General features: G+C 47.3%; 1 protein-coding gene across 1 annotated transcript in view; it reads right to left on the bottom strand.

Moving 5' to 3' along the window:
* Positions 1-20485, bottom strand: part of kiaa1109 (KIAA1109) — a gene marked incomplete at its 5' end in the record, with an annotated part of 191617 nt that overhangs the window by 50081 nt on the left and 121051 nt on the right. Inside the window, 6 exon segments of the mRNA XM_083634137.1 lie at positions 2410-2608; positions 5964-6178; positions 7063-7231; positions 9291-9479; positions 10285-10382; positions 11908-12013. Coding sequence (XP_083490263.1) covers positions 2410-2608; positions 5964-6178; positions 7063-7231; positions 9291-9479; positions 10285-10382; positions 11908-12013 — 976 coding nt within the window.

Raw genomic sequence — 20485 nt, forward strand, 5'->3', positions numbered from 1 at the left:
ACTAGTTGTCTTTGCCATTGTTTTCCCTATAATTCTGCTTTCAGAGCTAGTTATTAAGTATTAACTCATTGAGTGCCAGCCACTTTTGGAGAACGGACGCTCCCAGTGCCAGAGTTTCAGAGCGTTTTCAGTGATTTCTCGAGGCCCACAGAATATTGTGTGATATTACTATGTAAACACCGAACACGTACAAAAAACGATGAGACTCTCTTCTATCATCTGCAAAGAAAAGTTTATTGATCCCATTTTCCGTTCTTTAGTTATGAGCTGGAGAAGATAGGCTGTTTTGAGCAAAAAGACACTTTTCAAATTAGAAGCTGAGTTATTCCGCCTTTTGTGAAATGCAGCATTTCAAGCACATTCACTGAGTCTGAAGATAATATTTTATGATGTAGTGACGTGGTGTAGTTGTGTGCTGCCTGTGTGCCCCACCCCCCTCTCCCCCCCTCAGCTGCAAACTCCTCCCCACACTACACAGCCTCACGCACCCAGTCTATTTTCGGAGCGCTCCGTTTGTGTGCGCCGGGCGGCTCCCAGCGCAACAAGGAAATGCCAACCCGGACTGCAGGGAAAGGTTTGGCCCTTCGGCGTCGGGTGCTGCCTTTCTGGCGGCTAATCGTGTGAAGAAACTATGCAGACACAGACAGAGGCAGAGGAGCTCAGTTGTGTGCGCGGATTGACTGCGACGTCGTCAGCTGCAGACAGAGCAATCTATATGGCTCTGGCTGCAGCATGCATCGGTTTCTCTTTGATCACGGCTTTTTCCTCCTGTTTTCCGGACCTTTCTGTAATCTGGAGAGCACTGTCGCCACCTACTGGGTCGGTAAAATAGGTTATAGACCTCCAATAGCTACAATATTTGTACAGGAGATGTATCGGGCATTGATCCACGTCCCACCGTCAAAAAACGCAATTGACGACAATCGTCGTCTTTGGCACTCTACGTTAGTATTCGAATTGACGACAACTGTCGTCATTGGCACTCAATGAGTTAAGTATTGTAGGCTACTAAAAAACAATCAGAGGCAATTATGAAATATGATAAATATGATATGATAGGCTTGAAACATTTATATCATGTTACATTTACAACCGGCCCTTTGAGGGCAACTATAATGCTGATGTGGCCCAGGATGGAATTGAGTTTGACACCCCTGTTTAGACCATTTGACCGATTTCCACCAAAATTGCCAGGAAGCATCTATGGAGCAAGCTCTACAATCCTGATTTTTGAAATCTACTTTTGTTTTCGGAGATATTAATTGTTAAAGTTGTGAGAGGGCGTGGCCTCTCAGCTAAATTGTCATAACTTTATGACCGATTAAAGAATCTTCACGAAACTTGCTGGGGATGTTCGGGGATCATCACAGACCATGTGTGTCAAATTCGACCAAAAGGGGGCACCATAAACGCCAGAAATTTGCGTGGCCTAACACAAAATATGCCGTAACTTCACACCCGTTTGTAACTCCCAGGCTGTTTCTCCAATTTTCAAGCAACTTTTTTCCACATGTTCACCTCAACGTGCTCCACAAATTTGCCTCAAGGACTATTAGGTGTTCAATTTGCGCAAGGCTTGAACCCCTGCCATTGAAGCTTGTGGCTATATTTATACCTACTGTTATCAGAATGGCCCAATGGCAGATGCAGACATAAATACAAAGCTTTTCACTGGGAAAAGTAAGAAAACTACTCCATCTTGTTTGTAAAACATGCCATATTTTTTATTTATGTAACATTTTCTTTCAAACAAAACTAAGATTCAGCTTGGATGATATCGGCCTGTCATATTGGCAGAAATGTTAGTTTTGGGCCAATGCTGATATTTAATTTTAAATCCTTTATCGGCCGACACCGATGACGTGCCGAATCCGATATGTGATATCATTGTGCATCCCTAGTCCCGACAGTACTTTTTGCTATTTTTTATGCCTTACGATTACATTATTATTATCACCCACATAGGAATTCCCTCATTCCTTCCTTTCCTATTCTGTCATAGTGTCATGTCCTGTCACTATTCTGTCAGTGTCATGTCCTGTCACTATTCTGTCAGTGTCATGTCCTGTCTATTCTGTCCTGTCTATTCTGTCATAGTGTAATGTCCTGTCTATTCTGTCATAGTGTCATGTCCTGTCTATTCTGTCATAGTGTCATGTCCTGTCTATTCTGTCATAGTGTCATGTCCTGCTTTGTCATAGTGTCATGTCCTAGTGTCATGTCCTGTCTATTCTGTCATAGTGTAATGTCCTGTCTATTCTGTCATAGTGTCATGTCCTGTCTATTCTGTCATAATGTCATGTCCTGCTTTGTCATAGTGTCATGTCCTAGTGTCATGTCCTGTCACTATTCTGTCATAGTGTCATGTCGTGTCACTATTCTGTCATAGTGTCATGTCCTGTCACTCACAAGCGTTCATGACCATGTCCCCGCGGATTTCGGGTTTCCAGTCATCCCAGGAGGTCTCGAAGCCCTCGGCGAAGCGGATGCAGAAGTTCTTGAAGTGGCCTTTGCTGACCAGTGACTCTGACGAGCAGGCGGTGATCAGCGTGCTCTCGATGGTCAGGACCAGGGCGGAGCCCGTGTCGAAGTCGATGCTATGATTGGCCTGGTGGAGAGGAGGGGAGGGGCGGGGAGGTCACGGGAGGGGAGGCACTTTAGCCGGGCCTCATGGTAGGGGGCAGTACAGGGAAAAATAACCCACTTCCATGTGTTGGGGAAAAGGCAGACTTGGGGTGAGCTGGTAACACTTCATTCAGCCTGCCATATACTGTACTGTATATCCACTTTGGAAATGAATACATTTGACACTGAATAGACTGCAAATTAGGATTAAAATCGTTATATTTTTGTATGAATGCAAATCAATGATTATTCATAAGCTCTCGTAACTAAACCTATGAGTGAAATGTTACCAAGCTTTTCAGTGTGCTAGATTGTGCTCGATTATAGGGTAGGAAAAGTTTTGCCCCTGGGAAAGACTTGGATAGAGCCTGCCATGTACACCACTGTGTGACAATTTACGGTTATGATTTAATCTATCTCATGGAAGTCTCTGAAAGATTAGGCTGATAATAATCGCTGAACTCCCTTATAACAATAGATGTGCAATCTGAATACCTTGGCCACCAACTGGCATAACCCCTTTTTTTTTATCACAAGTAGTTAAAAAAACCAAAGAACCCAAAGACCTCATACATCACGTCAAGCTTAGTTGTTATGCCAGTTCCCGTGAAGCCAAATGTGACTGTTACAAAGTGGTGTGACCTGCCTTTTTTAACATGATTCTGTGTATTTATGACAGCTTTGAAGGAAGAGGATTGATTATAGCAAGTAATTGTTTCACAACACAAACGATCACAAGAGATGGAATAAATTGTCGGTTACTTTTTGTGCATTTTTATGCCGGCCTACTGATGTGCTGGCCCCAGCTTCAGGGCGGATGCCCTCCGTAACTGGTACTTGTCCTCTCTATGGAAATAAGTACCACATAACAGCTGGTAGATCTTGTCTCTATGGACATAAGTATAACATTACAACTGGTATAAACCTCACTATGGACATCACATGAAAACTGATGAGGATAACACTGGCATTGTTGTTTTTATGAACATAAAGAACAATATGACAAAAAAAAAAAGTATGAAAAAATGAAAGGTCCCATTCCGTGCAAAAGCTGTTTTTACTTGTAAATGCATATATACTGCTGTCAGCCCTCCCTGTAATGAGTGGTCACAACCTCAGAACTGCCACAGTTGGATTTGTCCCTATACAGCTTCCCCCTGCAGTCTCCTTCAAGCCACGCCCCTTACACTCTGTTTCCCCAGACGGGGTATTGGGACGTCACGATGGTCCTCAAGCATACTGCGCGGGTCTCTCTCACACAAGCTACCTGCACCATTTTGTCTATAGCCACAAAATTAACACTTCTAGCTGGAGCGACGCCAACTGTACGTGATCCAGCAACTGCGGAGGTGCATTCGGTAAGTCTAGGCATTTTGAGATGTCCTCTTTAGCGTAGCAACCGTTAAGTTAGCGATAACGTTAGTTGTGGACACAACTAGCGTGCTGGTCCACAGACGCTAATCTGATTGGGAGCCTGGGGCGGGCTCTCCCTCAGCGGCCAATGGGAACTGTTAGTTCTGAATATATTCTAGAAACAGACCATTCTTGGGATGCAACGAGATGAGGAAGTGACAACTCCGTCAGAACAAACGGGGTTGCTATATTTTCGACAAATTAATCCAGAATCATGTTTTATGGACCAGAGACACACGTTTTTAAGAGGTTACAGCTGCACGAATTGGGACCTTTAAGTATGAAAGTAATGAATATCATGATCACTGGTACAGTCCAGTTCCCAAGCGCCAATGGAGATGATATGATCACTTTCTGACAAGGATGGCATGATTTCATGATTTGACAAAACAAGCCTGCATTCTCATTTACTGTTTAACTTTACTTTAGCTACAGGTGCCTCCTGATGAAAGCATTGCGATTTCAACACAGACGGTAAAAAAACAAAAAATAAAATAAATTAAAAACAACTTGATTTTAAAGAAATATTCTATGTGATTTTAAAGAAATATGTGAATTGCACACATAATATGCTCATTACAACACATCTTTAAATCGTGGATCTTGTGAAGCACACAAACACTGCTACACATCGACTCATGGTAATAAAATGCAAATCAAAGGTGATAAAGCTGCAAACAAGACATTTTAGCTCTGTGCTTAACAGTACCTGCATCTTGTGAAATTTGGAACAGCGCTGTTGTCTATTTATACTACACATTTTCAATAAAAAAATTCCATACTTTTCCCAGATTATTTATTTTGAAGATTTTGTCTGGTGTTCAATATGATTTATGCAGATACACATCTTGCCCCTGCTAACTAGGTCATATCACTGTATAGATGAAGATTGTTCTTCACAGCCACAAATATCAGAATGCAGTACTGTATGTAAGATTATTGGCAGGGTTCCTACATGCTTTCCAATTAAAAATTCCATATTTTCCCCAGACCCTATGTTCTGGACTGGATGTGATTTTTAGTGGGTATTTGATAGAATGCATGCTGACAGCGGCTGAGTAATAAGAGCACCTCTCTATCTGAACATTATTCTGTGCATCAAGAAAAACTGTGGAGTCAAAGTGGCTCCACAACAACATAACTGCGTGTTCTCTGCGATATGGTAGAACCCCTGGGGGGCCTCGGGCACAGCCACCAGAGGCGCTGTCGCAGGGAACTGCAAAGTGCCGTTGCAGAAAACCTCCCTAGGACAATCAGCCCTCACTGTTATGGGGGTCAAAATGTGGAACACACTGCCCACATGCATTAAACAGGATCGTAGCTGGGAGCATTTTAAAACCAATCTAAAGGAGTTGCTGAAGAATAACTACCAATGTTCCCATTATTGACTGAGTTTGTGGGTTTGTGGTTTATGACATATACAATCTTTATATCCTTTGTGATATGATTGTTTGTGTTGCTCCATGACCGATTTTTATGATTTTATGATATCTTTGTTTATGTTTACTATATATTTTACTGCCTTTTACTGTACTTTGCTTTTAACAGGTGCTTTTAATGACATCTAGAGACGGGCACTGAAAATTAGCCTAGGCTACAAATAGTGGGATACATATCATCAGACGTTGACAAATGTTATATGTTGTGTATCTGTGCCCTATATAAATAAATAAAATAAAATAATATTAAAATAAAAGCTAAAATTATGTTTGTATCAGACCTGAACCACAACATTTTCCTTACTTTTACAAACTCTTTTTTTTTCAAATTCCTAAACCTTTCAAGACATGGAAATAATCAAATTCATGTTTAATACTTTCCAGACCTGCATAGGAACCCTGGCCTAAGCACAGAAAGTAAAATGCCATATGCGCATCTACAATGTAAACAAGCATGGATGGTAAGAAGCGAGCCTGGCGAGTTACCTGGGACTGGCTGTTGGTGATGGGCAGGCAGATGCCCAGGTCGTTGACGGTCAGCTGCAGGAACAGGGTGCTGAAGGCCTGGGCTGAGGTCTGCTGGATGCCTGGCAGCTTGTCCACCACCTCCTTGGTGGCCATGTGGATGTCCTTGTTCAGAGCCAGCCGCTGCTCGTTCCAGTTGTCGTACGCTGCTTTGTAATTGAGCCAGAAAAGCACGGCTGCAGGGAGGGAATGCCAGAATAATATCAGAAAAAGTTTGGTCACACCTTATTTGGATAGTCCACCTACAGAGTATTTGTAACATTGCAACATCTTATTACGGTAGTTGACATTCAACAATTCTGTTTCGCTTTTGTCTGTAGATGTTTAACAGATTCTGTATGGTTCCCATTCCACACAACTGCTTCTCATCACCTGGAAATACTAAATTATTCTGAGAATAGGTATATTTATGAAGTGTCACATATACTGTAAAGATAATCTGTTGAACATCTGCAGACACAAGTGAAACAGTTAAATGTCAACCAATAAGCAGTTGAAATCTTACAAATACTCTGTAGATTCTCTGTAGGAGGCCTATCCAAATAAAGTGATACCGAACATTTCATGTTAATTTTGTGTTGATTTTTCCTCTAATTTAACAAATGGAGTGGGCAGCAATGGTAAGATAGCAAACCATTCAACAGAAATTATCATATTCATTTTGCTGGATCATCCAGCCTGGATGCATTTCTCCAAAGGACCTTAGGGGACCATGAATGCATCTTTCAGTATTGGTGGCCACTCGTGATGCGCGTGCTACCCAGAACCCGCCGGGTCCCGCGAACGGTCTGGGTTGGCAAATTGGGAAATATGACGGGTGCGGGTGGGGCAGGAATTGCCAAATCCTAGGATGATGTGTAAGTGCAGTGTGAATGTTATTGTCTTGAAAGGACATCTTTTTAATTGCTTTTTGGGTTCAACATTTAGAGGTTACTTTGGTCCTGAATGTGTGCACTGGCGAACTAGAGGTATGCAAAGCTGTACAGTGAAGTAAGTGGCAACATTTTTAACAGTTTTTGATTTAATGCAGACATTCTTTCTGTCAAAAAGCAAACTGGACCTCTGTCAAACGCCACTGGCTGGGCGAAAACGATGGGCCTGTTGAGCGTGATGAGGACAGCCTCCTTGTCTGAGGAGCCGCTGATCTCCTCCTGCAGGGCGTTCCGAAGGCCGATCCGGGTTCTGAAGTACGCCACCTGGTGGAAGTCTGAGCCCGCCTCTTCGTACACCTGTATAGTGGAGGAGGGAGGTGGGACAGATCGGCATCTGTCATGATTACCACCAGACTAGGGCTAGGCAAAATGGACCAAAAATCATAACTCTGTATTTTTAGGCTGAATGGTGATACACAATATATTATATCTCTGTCTTTTCTATGAAGTGGATTAAATGTTCAAACATGTGAGATGTCACAAGCACTTTTATTAAAACAGGATAAGGCTGGGTGATATGGACAAAATCTAATATCACAATATATTTAACAAAATACCTCTATCCATATTGTGGCGTTATTGTAGGGATGACTGTTGGTGCTTTTACAAAATATTTACACAATGAGATTTTTGATAAATAATCATTGGTAATGTCGATATAATAAGCAAGTGGGTAAAGGCAAATAATAGAACAGCTAGAACAATCTGGTAAGTTCAGAAAATTACATCACTTTACTGTAATACAGGCTTTAAAACCAGGACAAGACTGCACTTAGGCCATACCATGATATTACGATATCCAAAATCAGATGATATCTAGTCTCATATCACAAATTAACATCGAAATAATATTGATATATTGCCCAGGGGCCGGTTGCACCAACTGGTCTTACACTGGTCTTAAGCTAAGTTGGTCGTAACTTTACGACCTAACAGCTACGCCGGTTGCACCAAGACGACTTAAGCCTTATTTTCACTAAGACCAGGCGTAACTCCTACGCCTCGTCAGGAGGAGGCGTAGAGCCTGCCTGTAACAGAGATCTCCGCGGAGACCTTTTTGACCGTCATCGTCGTAACACCGCCAGTTCGCCGTCTTTGAAAGCACGACGTTAGATTATAACTAACTAGTTAACCTAACCCGCCTTCCAAAATGTTGCCGTTAGTTTTTTAGAAGTTAATACATAGAATTGGGAACGTTACATTCAATTTCATTCAGACTGTCTCTGTCTGCTCAATAGCCGCCATTTTTCCCCCGGAGCGAGGGAGGATGGGAGGAGGGAGGGTGTTTTACAGTAGTGGCTGAGAGAGCGTAGTGGCAGTGCTCCAAGCAGGTCGCGAGGCACATTTTTTGCAACATCATCCAATCAGGGGGCATTCCCTGGCAATTCACATGGACGTGCATTGCTACGACCAGCATAGTTAAGACCAGACATAAGCCGTGTTGGTGCAACAGGCGTAAGTCCATGGTCTTAACTAAGACCGACGTAGGAGTTACGACCAGGCATAGATAAGACCAGTTGGTGCAACCGGCCCCAGCCCTACACCAGAGGTCCTAACCTCTGGAAATGTGTGGATTATGTAAAGCATTGTTGCATTGAATGATTGATACAGTATAAACAGGAGCAGGCACTAGGGCTGTCCCTGATGCGTCGGTTAGTCGACGTCATCAATTATTTAAATACATCGACTTGCATAACGTGCGTCGATGCATCGGCATCAAGCTGCAGCTACAAAACCTCGACCGCGATCATCTAAAGTGTGGGAGTATTTTAGACCGAGAACCAACTGTGCTGCTCTTAGGGGTGTCGCGGTACGTGTATTCGTCCTGTGAATTCGCAGTATGGGCATCACGGTTCAGTGCGTGAAGCGACACGACAAATAAGTCAAAGCCAGAAGTGGTGGTAAAGCACCTAAACGCTGTTTGAACGCCATTAAATTTAATTGAATTAAACGCCACAGAAGACACCAAAACAACACAAGGGCTATAGAAATCCGCGTTCACTGAATGGAACGTTTTGCGGAGAGGAAACATTACGGGGGGTCGCTCCAGCGTGTTTACAAGCCGTAGCTTCCATGCTACTTCACAAAACCACAACAACATTGAAGTGTCCAGCTGCTCCCCCTTCACCGTCGTCAAAAAAGTGCAGAGCAGTATCCTAATGACTTTTATGACTCAAGCGATAAGCTGTTTTGCAAATTCTGTCTGTCTTCTGCTTGCTAATGTAACGTTAAGTAGCCGCGACAAAGTCCTTTATAGTTGCTTGTTGCAGCTAACACCTTACATAACACTGACAAAGCTGTTGTTTGGGACAGCCCTAGCAGGCACCTTTGCTCAGGAGGAGGTTGGGGTGTGTACCTGGTGCTTGACTATCTGTCCGAGGGCCAGGTTGAGGTCCACCTGGCACTTGCCGAACAGCTTGAGGTAGCTGCTGCTGCCGCCGGGTTGTGTCTTGCACTGGATGCGGTTGGACAGCTCCAGTTCGATCAGGCCTGTCTCGAAGCGCACTGCCCGCATGGAGGGAGTGGTCGCTGTCATCTGGATGCCCTGGGGATGAGGAAAGTGGCATGTGGACGTTTCTTCAAAGCTTTACTAATACCGCATTCAAGACAACTCGGAACTCAGACATTTCAACTCGGATTAGTTGCGTTCACGCTGTTTTTAACTCTGAGTTACAAAAAACATACACAGCTAGCTAATTTAATTAGTAAAATAGCTGTTGAATTCAGCATATTGCCATAATCAGAGCGAAATATAAACAATATAAACACATTGCATAATTACACCTCAAATTAGGTCAACAAACACTTCAATGACGTCAACTCGGACAACACCTGGTTGCTTAAAAGGAGTTTCCTGGCTCCAGACCTTCGAATCTGGCACTGAGACCGGTCTGACATCGTGACATGCAACAGCGGTTTTCTCATGTTGAAAAAAACATTTGGTCCAATGAGCGCTGAGGGTGACTAACGATTAGCCAATCAGCGCCAATAAATGGCACAATGGGCGGGACTAAGGCCGTTGTCAAGTGCGCCAAACCTAACAACAATGTGGACCGCTATAGACGCGATAGACTCTGCTATTGAGGCTGTTGTAAATCGATTACCAATTACTTTGAAATCCCAACACTGCTTTGACGCCATTTATTCAAAGGGGAGAAATTCTTTGCATTCTTCCCACTGGATTAGATTCAGGCATAGGTGTTGGTGATCTAGTGATCGGTTAGGGAAAATAGAATCCCCCTCGGAAATCAATTAGAGTGGAGGCAATGTCAGCCTGATATCAGGCTATAAAAGGAGTGCAACAGATTTGCGTTGTATTATTGCCCCGAAGAAAATTGAGTAGGCGATACCTTGAACATGAGGCTGAGCGAATACAGCAGGATTTTGGGCTTGTCTGCATCGGTTGAGATGTCGTACTCGTTCCACAACGGGATGGGCTGCTCTCCTCCTGCACACGCACACACACACACACACACACACACACACACACTCACGCAAGTCAACCTCACAAGTTCCAACAAATAGACTAGATAGATAATGTGTGTGTTATGGTGGGGTGTGCTAGGCATTTGGGCGAGCACCAATATCTGATGAAGCAGAATAAAAAATGTCAATTTCCACTCAAAGACTGTTCCCTGTTGCAACTGCCTGCAATATACTCAGCCTACAGGCTACAGCTACACAATTCTCATTATTCTTCAGCCTAATCTGACATCACAACTCCCTGCTCTCTCTATTGGGTCATTACCCTGACATCACAACTCTCTGTTCGCTCTGTTGGGTCAGTACTCTCACATCACAACTCTCTGTTCTCTCTGTTGGGTCAGTACTCTCACATCACAACTCTCTGTTCTCTCTGTTGGGTCAGTACTCTCACATCACAACTCTCTGTTCTCTCTGTTGGGTCAGTACTCTCACATCACAACTCTCTGTTCTCTCTGTTGGGTCAGTACTCTCACATCACAACTCTCTGTTCGCTCTGTTGGGTCAGTACTCTCACATCACAACTCTCTGTTCTCTCTGTTGGGTCATTACTCTCACATCACAACTCTCTGTTCTCTCTGTTGGGTCATTACTCTCACATCACAACTCTCTGTTCTCTCTGTTGGGTCATTACTCTCACATCACAACTCTCTGTTCTCTCTGTTGGGTCATTACTCTCACATCACAACTCTCTGTTCTCTCTGTTGGGTCATTACTCTGACATCACAACTCTGTTCTCTCTGTTGTCATTACTCTGATCAAGGTTATTGAATTAAACAAATCACTATCAGTATTGTGGTGGAAATTGATTTGATTTGATTTGTGCCGGCGTGTCTCAGCTTGCACATTGCTTCCAGGGGAAAACGCTTCATTTCAACGGCCCACAACTGGCAGCTGTAGGCTGCAGAGTACTATGGGGAACGGTCCGATGTTTAAAATTAGATTAACTTTATTGATCCAAGGGGAAACTGGGCTAGTGCAGCCGCAAAGAAAGAATAGTTTTGTATAGTTTTGATGCGTTAGTGTTGTTGTTGCTGCCATGTAGTATGTAAAAACACTGAAACTGCTCTCAAAAGGAGCAAGAATAATTTTTATAATTCTAAACTAGAGCTGCAACTAACAATTATTTTCATTATCGAGTTATCTGTTGATTATTTTCCCAAAAGCCCAAGATGACATCCTCAAATGTCTTCTTTTGTCCTGACCAACAGTCGACAGCCAGAAATATTATATAGTGTCATAGAAGACTAAAGAAACCAGAAAATATTAACAATTAAGAAGCTGGAACGAGAGCATTTTTGTATTTTTCTTTTTAAAAAATTAGTCTAAACGATTAATCGATTATAAAAATAGTTAACGGTTAATTTTCAGTCAATCGACTAATCGACTAATTGTTGCAGCTCTGTTCTAAACCCGAACAAAGTGTGTGTGTGTGTGTGTGTGTACGTGCGTGCATGCGTGTGTGTACGCGTGTGTGTGTCCTGGGTTACCTGACACCTTCTGGATGACCTCGTTCACCTCCTTCATGAACACCTTCTGCAGGAAGACCAGGTGGTTGAGCAGGTCTGTGGTCAGGTTGTGCTCGAAGGAGCCAATCTGAAAATGACAGGAGACAGCTAGGGTCATGTGGGAAGATTAGTGTTAAGATTAGATTCAGACAATCAATTCATAGGAACAATTTACACATTGGAATCTGCTCCAGCTTACATTCATCCAAGAGGCAAATTATTCAGCTGTTTTTGGTCGAATATAGCAACGTAATAATAAATCACTACTCGCCATATAATATATACACCACCTGGGTTTTTGGTTTTGTGTGTGGTTTTTCTTTCTTTTTTCTTTTGTCCCTTCATGCCTGCACTAGAGGGCTGCATTGGGAGCGGGATCCTGTGGAACAATGCAATTCTCGCGGGAGCGGGTGGTTCTAACAATGCTTTGGGCGGTCAAAAAATAAAGTGCAGGTCCCGTAATTTCATCCCCCGCTTGTTTACTACAGAACGAGTCATCTTGTTGGACATACACTCTTTGGCAGTATGTGCCTGTCGATCTTTGAGTTGCTATCCACCCCCGGCCCCTCGCATGCAGGCTGAATGAGTGGACAGAGGAGAACAGCAGATAAACCAAAACGTTTTCCTGAACATGAAATGAGGGCATAAACATAGATAGCAATGACGCCTCTTCAGATACTGCATCACCCAGAGCCGTTCAACTTTTCAAACCCAAAGATTTGACAGTTTTCGCATCGCTTCAGGGCGCAATGAAAAATGAAAAACAAGAGGAATATCAGGTGAACTCAACTCACTCTTATATGCAATGGGAGATGCAACTGATGATGTTTTAGTAGCTTTACTGATTCAGATAACGAGACATATGAGGCTGTTAAAGCAGTGTTTGAACAGCACTTTAGTGACACAGGAAAACATCATGGGATCAATATAAGATCCCACAAATAGCGGGCGGTCATACTGTAACTTGGCCGTGGGTGATCAGTGACACACACATTGCGAGAGCGGGTGGTAATGGCCAGGAATCCAGCAGGAACAGGCGGGAGTTGGATTAAGAAAACAGGGCTCTATTCTGCACTATTTTATTTATTTTGATTGTCTTTTGTTTGCCTTTTCCTGTTTTTTATTAGTAGTTTTCAAATCCAAATCTCTCTCCCTTCACTATTATGTTACAAATGTTTATCTTCCTAATCTTTTTTATTTCACCAGACAAGTCTTTAAGAACAAATTCTTAGGGGAGATGGAGTAGAGGATAAAAACATGGTAAAAGCACAAAATACAAAAACATAGGCAAGCAATGAGATATAGGGAAAACCCATGAGTGTTATGGGGATATTATATGGTAGAAACAGTTGCAGGAATGAGTGAGAATGCCTGACATAGCATTTTTGAAGGCAGAAAGTTGTTGATCCAGTTTGAGGTGTTTTTGAAGGCAGAAAGTTGATCCAGTTTGAGGGGTTTTTGAAGGCAGAAGGTTGATCCATTTTGAGGGGGTTTTGCAGAGCAGAAAGATGACGCAGTTTGAGGGGTTTTTGAAGGCAGAAAGTTGATCCAGATGAGGGGTTTTTCAAGGCAGAAAGTTGATCCAGTTTGAGGGGCTTTTGATGGCAGAAAGTTGATCCATTTTGAGGGGGTTTTACTTCGTTTCGAACTCAAGCTCTCACTCTAGTGCCATCTTCGCTGCGCACGCAGCCACTGGAAGAATATTATTTTTGCTCCAAAAATAATCTTTATATAAAACCAAACCACCCACCAACAGGTGGCGTGGTACTCCTGGGACTGAGACTACGTCACGTCCGCCCAGACCCCAGGAGGCCACTCCTTCGTTCTTCCAGCCCGCTGAGGACATATTATTCAAAGCTCCGTGTGCTAACTTAACGTTTGCGCTCTTTAGCCGAGCTAATTCAGTCTTATTGCCCGAATAAACAAGGCGTAGGTGGACGAGATTCTTCAGGCTTCGGGAACCCGTTCCTGCATCTCTTCACCAGCGGCGACGGACGAGCTCATCAAAAGCTAAGGGCGCCTTGCCTTATTGTGTTGTTAGCACATTTTGCTTAAGCTACCGCCGTGCAGCTGGCTTACGTTCACCCCGGCTGGGGTAACGTTGGGAAATTCTGAGAGTATTAACTCAAGTGGTTGCCACTCTCAGTTATTAACTACCGTAGATAGCTAGCTTGCATCCGTGCGAATAGCATCTTGTCTTTTGTGTGTTAGCACATTCTACTTAGGCTACCGCCATGTAGCTGGCTGCGTTCACCCCGGCTGGGGTAACGTTGTTCTGAGAGTGTTAACTCGAGTGTTTGCCGCTCTCAGTTGTTACTAGATAGCTAGCTTGCATCCGTGCGAATAGCATCTTGCTTATTGTGTTAGCACATTCGGCTTAGGCTACCGCCGTGTAGCTTGCTTACGTTCACCCCGGCTGGGGTAACGTTGTTTCTGAGAGTGTTAACTCGAGAGTGTTGCCGCTCTCAGTTATTAGCTAGATAGCTAGCTTGCATCTGTGCGACTAGCATCTTACATTCTGCTTAGGCTACCACCGTGTAGATGGCTGCGTTCAGCCCGGCTGGGGTAACGTTTGAATTTGAGCTAGAGTGCGTTGCCGCTCTCAGTTGGTACTTGTGCTGTCTTCCCTTCGTATCAGGCTATTATCCGCTTCGTTACCATTGCACGTGCATGTTCGCTAAGCCGGGTGGCTTACTGCATAGCTTCTGCACGCTAGTTCCTAACTTTCTTACGGTACCCGCTAGCCGGGTACAGCCTGCGGGAGCTTGCTACAGGTTAGCTTTGTTAACTTGTGCTATGAGCATGGAGAAGGGAGAGTCAGTGAGGGGTTGCGCCGTGTGCAAGGCTACGTTGGCCAACTTTGACCGGCACGATAGCTGCGTGTTCTGCCTGGGGCAGGAGCACGCTGAACGGGCGCTGTTAAACCCTCGGTCTTGCAGCCTCTGTGCTAGCTTCAAGTTAGCAGTGCTGCGACATAGAGCTACGCTCTTTGTTGAGGAGGACATTCCTCCCAGTGGTACGCCTCTCGAGAGGAGCGAGTCCGCTGGGTCCGACCACCCTGTCATGGGTGAAGCCCCTGCTGCTCAGGGCCTTCAGGGCCAGTCCGAGCAGCCGGAGTTTAGGTGGGGCGATGAGCCCATGCCTCCATTCTTGGAGCGGGCTGAGTTGCCTGCGTACGACCCCCTGGTCGATGCCCCCCAGGAGGAAACCCCCCAGGAGGAGGTTTCCGGCAGGGAGGAATGGGAAGGTGCTACCACCGTCACCACTACTGCAGAGGAGGGAGCTCGTTCGGACGAGAACGAGCCCTACCAGAAGCAGTTTAGCGGGGTGATGTCCAGGGCCGCAGCTAAGCTGGGCATCGCTTGGGCCGACCCACCCCAGCCCCCTGCCTCAGTGCTGCAGGGGTGTTATTTCCAGGCACGCCAGGCACCCCGCCCGTGGCGCCGCATGCCTGTCTGTGAGGACGTGGTCCGCGCCGTGCAGGCAGGGTGGGAAAGACCACAGGAGGCCAAGCCACATTGCGCGGGCATGGCCCCGTGGTCTGCGCTCGACGGCGAGGAGAGGCTGGCATTCTCCAGAATGCCCCCCCCTGGAGGAACTGGTGGCATCCCACCTGGCCTACACTGCCGGCAGGCCGACACTGCCTTCAAAGGCGTGCCAGTTAAAGGCCAAGCTGGCCGAAAAATCGTACTTGGGGGCGGGTCAGTCCGCCGCCATGACGGACAACCTGGCCATCCTGTAGGGCTACCAGGCCGTCCTCCTGCATCCTCCTCCTCCATGCAGGGGAACTAGGGATGCACGATATGGATTTTTAGAGCCGATACGATAACCGATAAATGTATTCTTCTTGGCCGATAACCGATACGATATAACCGATAATTATTATAATAAAAAAAGAGATATATTTTTTTTTTTTTTTTTAACCATGCACACCTGGGGTTAAAAAAGGGTTAGGGAAGATGTATGGATGTAGTGAGCATAGGTCTGACCTAACCAAATCTAACTGACATCACTGTGAACGCAAAACAAAGAAAACTTCTGATATAATATGATTGTTTTAATAAACTGTATCACTCAATTATAGTCAATACAAAAATAAAGGCTTTTATAGAATGGAAAGCCAAGCTGCTTAGTCTGCAGATAAAACACAATGACAAAAGGCATAGTAATTTAGACTATTATTGTCATACTGATCTGTTTGATCAAATTTTGCATTGGTTCCAATTCTCAGTGAATTGTAGCCTGGGCCCAATGAATGGGGCAGGCACTATAAACCATCTGTGTCGTTTCACTTTTTACTGAAAAATGCTGCCACCAGATTAAAGAAAAGACACTATGTAATGTTGACTGACTGATGCTTTTTATGTAGCCTAATGTGCGCGACTGCGCCTTTGTTTTCATTATTGGCTCTGTCCCGCAGCTAATGCTAACTAGCGCGGTTAGCTTAATGTTAGCGAGTGATTTTTTTGGAGTTAAATACACAATCCCTGGATGTTTCATTTCGGGTAAAGGGGTTTCCATTAGTTTCGATAAGTTTACGCCAGCTCTGTGTATTAAGTGCTTTTGTAGGGCTGTTTGATCACAAGCCACAGACTGTAAATGTCACAAGCAGTTTTTCTGCCAAGCGGACGAGCCTGCAGTGCAGGGTAGGCCGCGCTACCAGCTAATGCTAACAAAACTCGCTAACAAAAACAACAAACATATCCGCTGCATCATCGCCAGCTTTGCTTTAACGTAATGCCAGCTTAGAGGTTTCCCCTCCTCTCGGAACCTGTGTGGGACATGGATTGCAAATTACAGTAGCTTTCTGATCATTCTGAAACTGAAAAACAGCAACACACTACACACTGGCAGCAGCCATGTTTGCGTCGCAGCTGTGATGTCACCAATGTGCGACAACAAAAAGCTCCGCTTCCGAGGCAAAAAAATAAACAGGATTATTATCCCGCCCTCCGGGGCCCGCTGCTCTGCGAGCCGCCCCACGCCATGAGCGTGCCCCATCCTGGGTCCCACGGCCGACCAGGATGCGCAGCCCTCGTACCCAGCAGCATGGACGAGGGGGTGCGTGTGCGGCTGGTGATCTGGCCCGCTCTTAGTCGTCTTCTTTGGGGGAGGGGGGGACTATGAGCCCGCCGTCGTTGGAGCTCAGCGCCCAACTTCGGCCCGGAGCTCAGCAGGGACCTGCTCAGTCCGCCCCTTGCCGGCGCTATGCGCCCGGCTGGGGCGGCAGCTCGCCAAAGTCTGGGCTCAGAGCCAGCCTTCGGCTTGTAGCTTTAGGGACAAGCCCACGGTCCTCGGTGCCCAAGTTCGGTCGGGAGCTCTCCCGGGGTCTCGCGCCCGTCATCAAGGCTCGCCTTCGTCCATGGCCACGGCCTGGCCTCGGTTGGTAGCATCCAGGACAAGCCCACCATCAATGGCGCCACGTGCCCATTGTCGGTCGGGAGCTCTCCTGTGGACCACGCCCCCGGACATTGGCCCGCCTTCGGCAGATCCGTGTGCGGTCGGGCTCATAAGAGGACTTCGTCCCTGCAGTCCTCCCAGCCCGCGTAAGTCGCGCGGCAGGAGGGTTACTCCAATCTGGCGCACCCACAGTCAGTAGTCGGGGTTTGCGTAAGGGTTTCCCCCGGCATGCCTAGCATCTACGGAGCTGAACATGTGGCAGGTGGGCGCAGCCTCTCTCACGCGCTGCTCCCCCCATTTTCTCCCCCCATCGGGGCATCGGATCAGGTCCCGGTGCCCAACAATATACACATGACCAAAGGTGCGGGTTCCGCTCCTTCTGGCTACGAGAGACCATCGTTGTCCGACAGGCTCAGCGCCTGGGAGCTCCTATGTTCTCCGACCCCATGGTTACGGCGCACCCTTCGGAAGGGCTACGCTCTCCAGTTTGCCAGACCTCCGCCCACGTTTGACGGGGTCCCCGATTCAGCCGTGGAGGGGGGGTCCATGGACATACTCCGCAAGGAGGTTACTTCGCTGCTCGCCAAGGGGGCGATTCGCTTGGTCCCCAAGGCAGAGGTGCGCTCACAGGTACTTTGTCGTGCCCAAGAAGGACGGTTCCATGCGTCCAATTCTGGACCTTCGGCGTCTCAACAAGACGCTGAGGAAGTTCCCTTTCCGAATGCTCTCTTTCCCCCGCCGTTTCAATGTGTTGAGGCCAGGGGATTTCTTTACTTCCGTGGATCTGAGAGACGCGTTCTTCCATGTCCCCGTGGTTCAGAGGCACAGGAAATACCTGAGGTTCTCATTCCTGGGAAAGGCTTACGAGTTCTGTGTCCTGCCGTGCGGCATGTCTTTAAGCCCACGAACCTTCACGGTGTGCGTGGAGACAGCCCTGGCTCCCCTCCGCACAAGTGGGATTCGTGTCTTCCTCTATCTCGACGATGCTCTCATAGTGGCGGACTCGAGGGTCCGTGCCACAGAACATACCAAGGTGGTGACAGATCACCTGCAGACCTTGGGTTTTTTGGTGAACTGGCAGAAGAGTTGCCTCGTCCCAGCACAGGTGGCGACCTTCCTGGGGCTCGAGCTGGACTCTCGGGCCATGCTGGCCCGCCTTTCGCCAGAGCGACAGGCTCGCACAGTGCGGATGGCAAAGACGCTAAGTCTGTGTCCCTCCGTGTCAGTGCATCAGTGCACAGTCATGCTGGGGCTGATGGCCTCAGCAGTGCATGTGCTCCCACTGGGGAGGCTACACATGGGCCTGTTCCAGATTTGGTTTATCAGGCATCGCCTGGACCCGGCCAGGGACTGTCATCGCAGGGTTCCTCTGACGTGTCTGGCCCGGTGGGCGCTGGCAATATGGGCGGACCCCCGTTACCTCTCGAGAGGCACTCGGTTGGGCCCTGTCCCGCTCAGGTTGGTCATTCACACCGACGCCTCCCTCTGGGGATAAGGTGCGGTTTGCGGGCGCTTTTCGGCGAACGGCCAGTGGAGAGCTCAGGAGCTTCGCCACATAAACGTGCTAGAGCTGGAGGCGATTCGCCTGGCTCTGGTTCACTTCCAGCGGCTCATACATGGGCGTCATGTTCTGATCCGCTCGGACAATACAGCTGCGATCGCCCACCTGAACAAGCAGGGCGGTGTACGGTCTGAACCGGTTAGCGGCGCAGATTCACCTGTGGGCGTATCCCCGTTTCCTTTCGTTGTCAGTGGTTCATGTGCCAGGCCGGCTGAATTTCGGGGCCGACCTGCTGTCTCGGGGCAATCCCCGTCAGACGGAGTGGTGCCTCCACCCTCAGGTGGTGGAACAGATTTGGGCCAGGTTCGGCCGCGCCCACGTCGATCTCTTCGCGTCGCGGCGCGCGACGCACTGCCCACTGTGGTTCTCGATCCAAGAGGACAGCCCCCCGCTGGGTCACGACGCGCTGGTGCACGCGTGGCCCGGGGACGGGCTCTATGTGTTTCCCCAGATCCCCCTGATCCGACAGGTGTTGGACAGGGTGAGGGAGCAGCGCCTACGGCTTATTTTAGTGGCCCCCTTTTGGCCCAAGCATATATGGCTTGCGGACCTGATCTGAAGGGGAGGTACTCCACCCCTCCCCCAGCAGGTGGAAGCTAGCACCCTGGCTCCTGAACGGGACAATTTGCTATCCCAGGGCTTGCCCGATAATGTGGTGTGCACTATTCAGAGTGCTAGGGCTGCTTCGACCCGCTCTCAGTACACGTACAAGTGGCGGGTCTTTTAGCGTTGGTGCACGGACAAACACGTGGATCCAGTGAACTGTGGTGTGCGGCCAGTTCTCTGTTTTCTTCAGAGCCTGCTTGACGCAGTCGCTTAAGGTGTACGTAGCCGCGATTTCTGCTTGCCACATGGGAATTGAGGGGAGCCCCGTGGGGGCGCTCCCTCTGGTCACGCGCTTCATGAAGGGAGCGTGTAAGTTGCGCCCGCCGTCGCGGTGCGTCTTTCCCAAATGGGACTTGGTTACGGTGCTGGACGGGCTCGCGGGTTTGAGTCCAAGGGCTCAAACGGACTTGAAGTTTCTGTCTTTGAAGACTGCTGCTGCTGGCCTTGTCATCAGGAAAGAGGGTTGGTGACCTGATTGCCCTCTCGGTGCAGCAGTCCTGTATGGTTTTCGCGGATGATGGGCGCAGGGTTACGTTGTGACCTAACCCGGCCTATCAACCTAATAATATTAATGCCAGCTTTAGGTCTATGGTCATAGACTTGTCAGCATTCTGTCCTCCGCCGTTCAGTTCGGACGAGGAGCGACGTCTGCACATGCTGTGTCCCCGTAAGGGCGCTCTCGGCCTACGTGGCCAGGACGCGTTCATTACGCACTTCAAACCAGTTGTTGGTCTGTTTCGGGCAGAGGGCCCAGGGCGGACCCCTTTGTGTGGGTGGCCGTCTCAGTCCCAGGAGTACCACGCCACCTGTTGGTGGGTGGTTTGGTTTTATATAAAGATCATTCTTGGAGCAAAAATAATATTCTTCCAGTGGCTGCGTGCGCAGCGAAGATGGCACTAGAGTGAGAGTTCTCGTTCTCACTCGTAAAACCCGGGTTGTAGCACAACCCTAATGTTTTGCAGAGCAGAAAGGTGATGCAGTTTCAGGGGTTTT

Source organism: Poromitra crassiceps (genome assembly GCF_964638095.1).
Source record: "Poromitra crassiceps genome assembly, chromosome: 3".
Taxonomy (NCBI): domain Eukaryota; kingdom Metazoa; phylum Chordata; class Actinopteri; order Beryciformes; family Melamphaidae; genus Poromitra; species Poromitra crassiceps.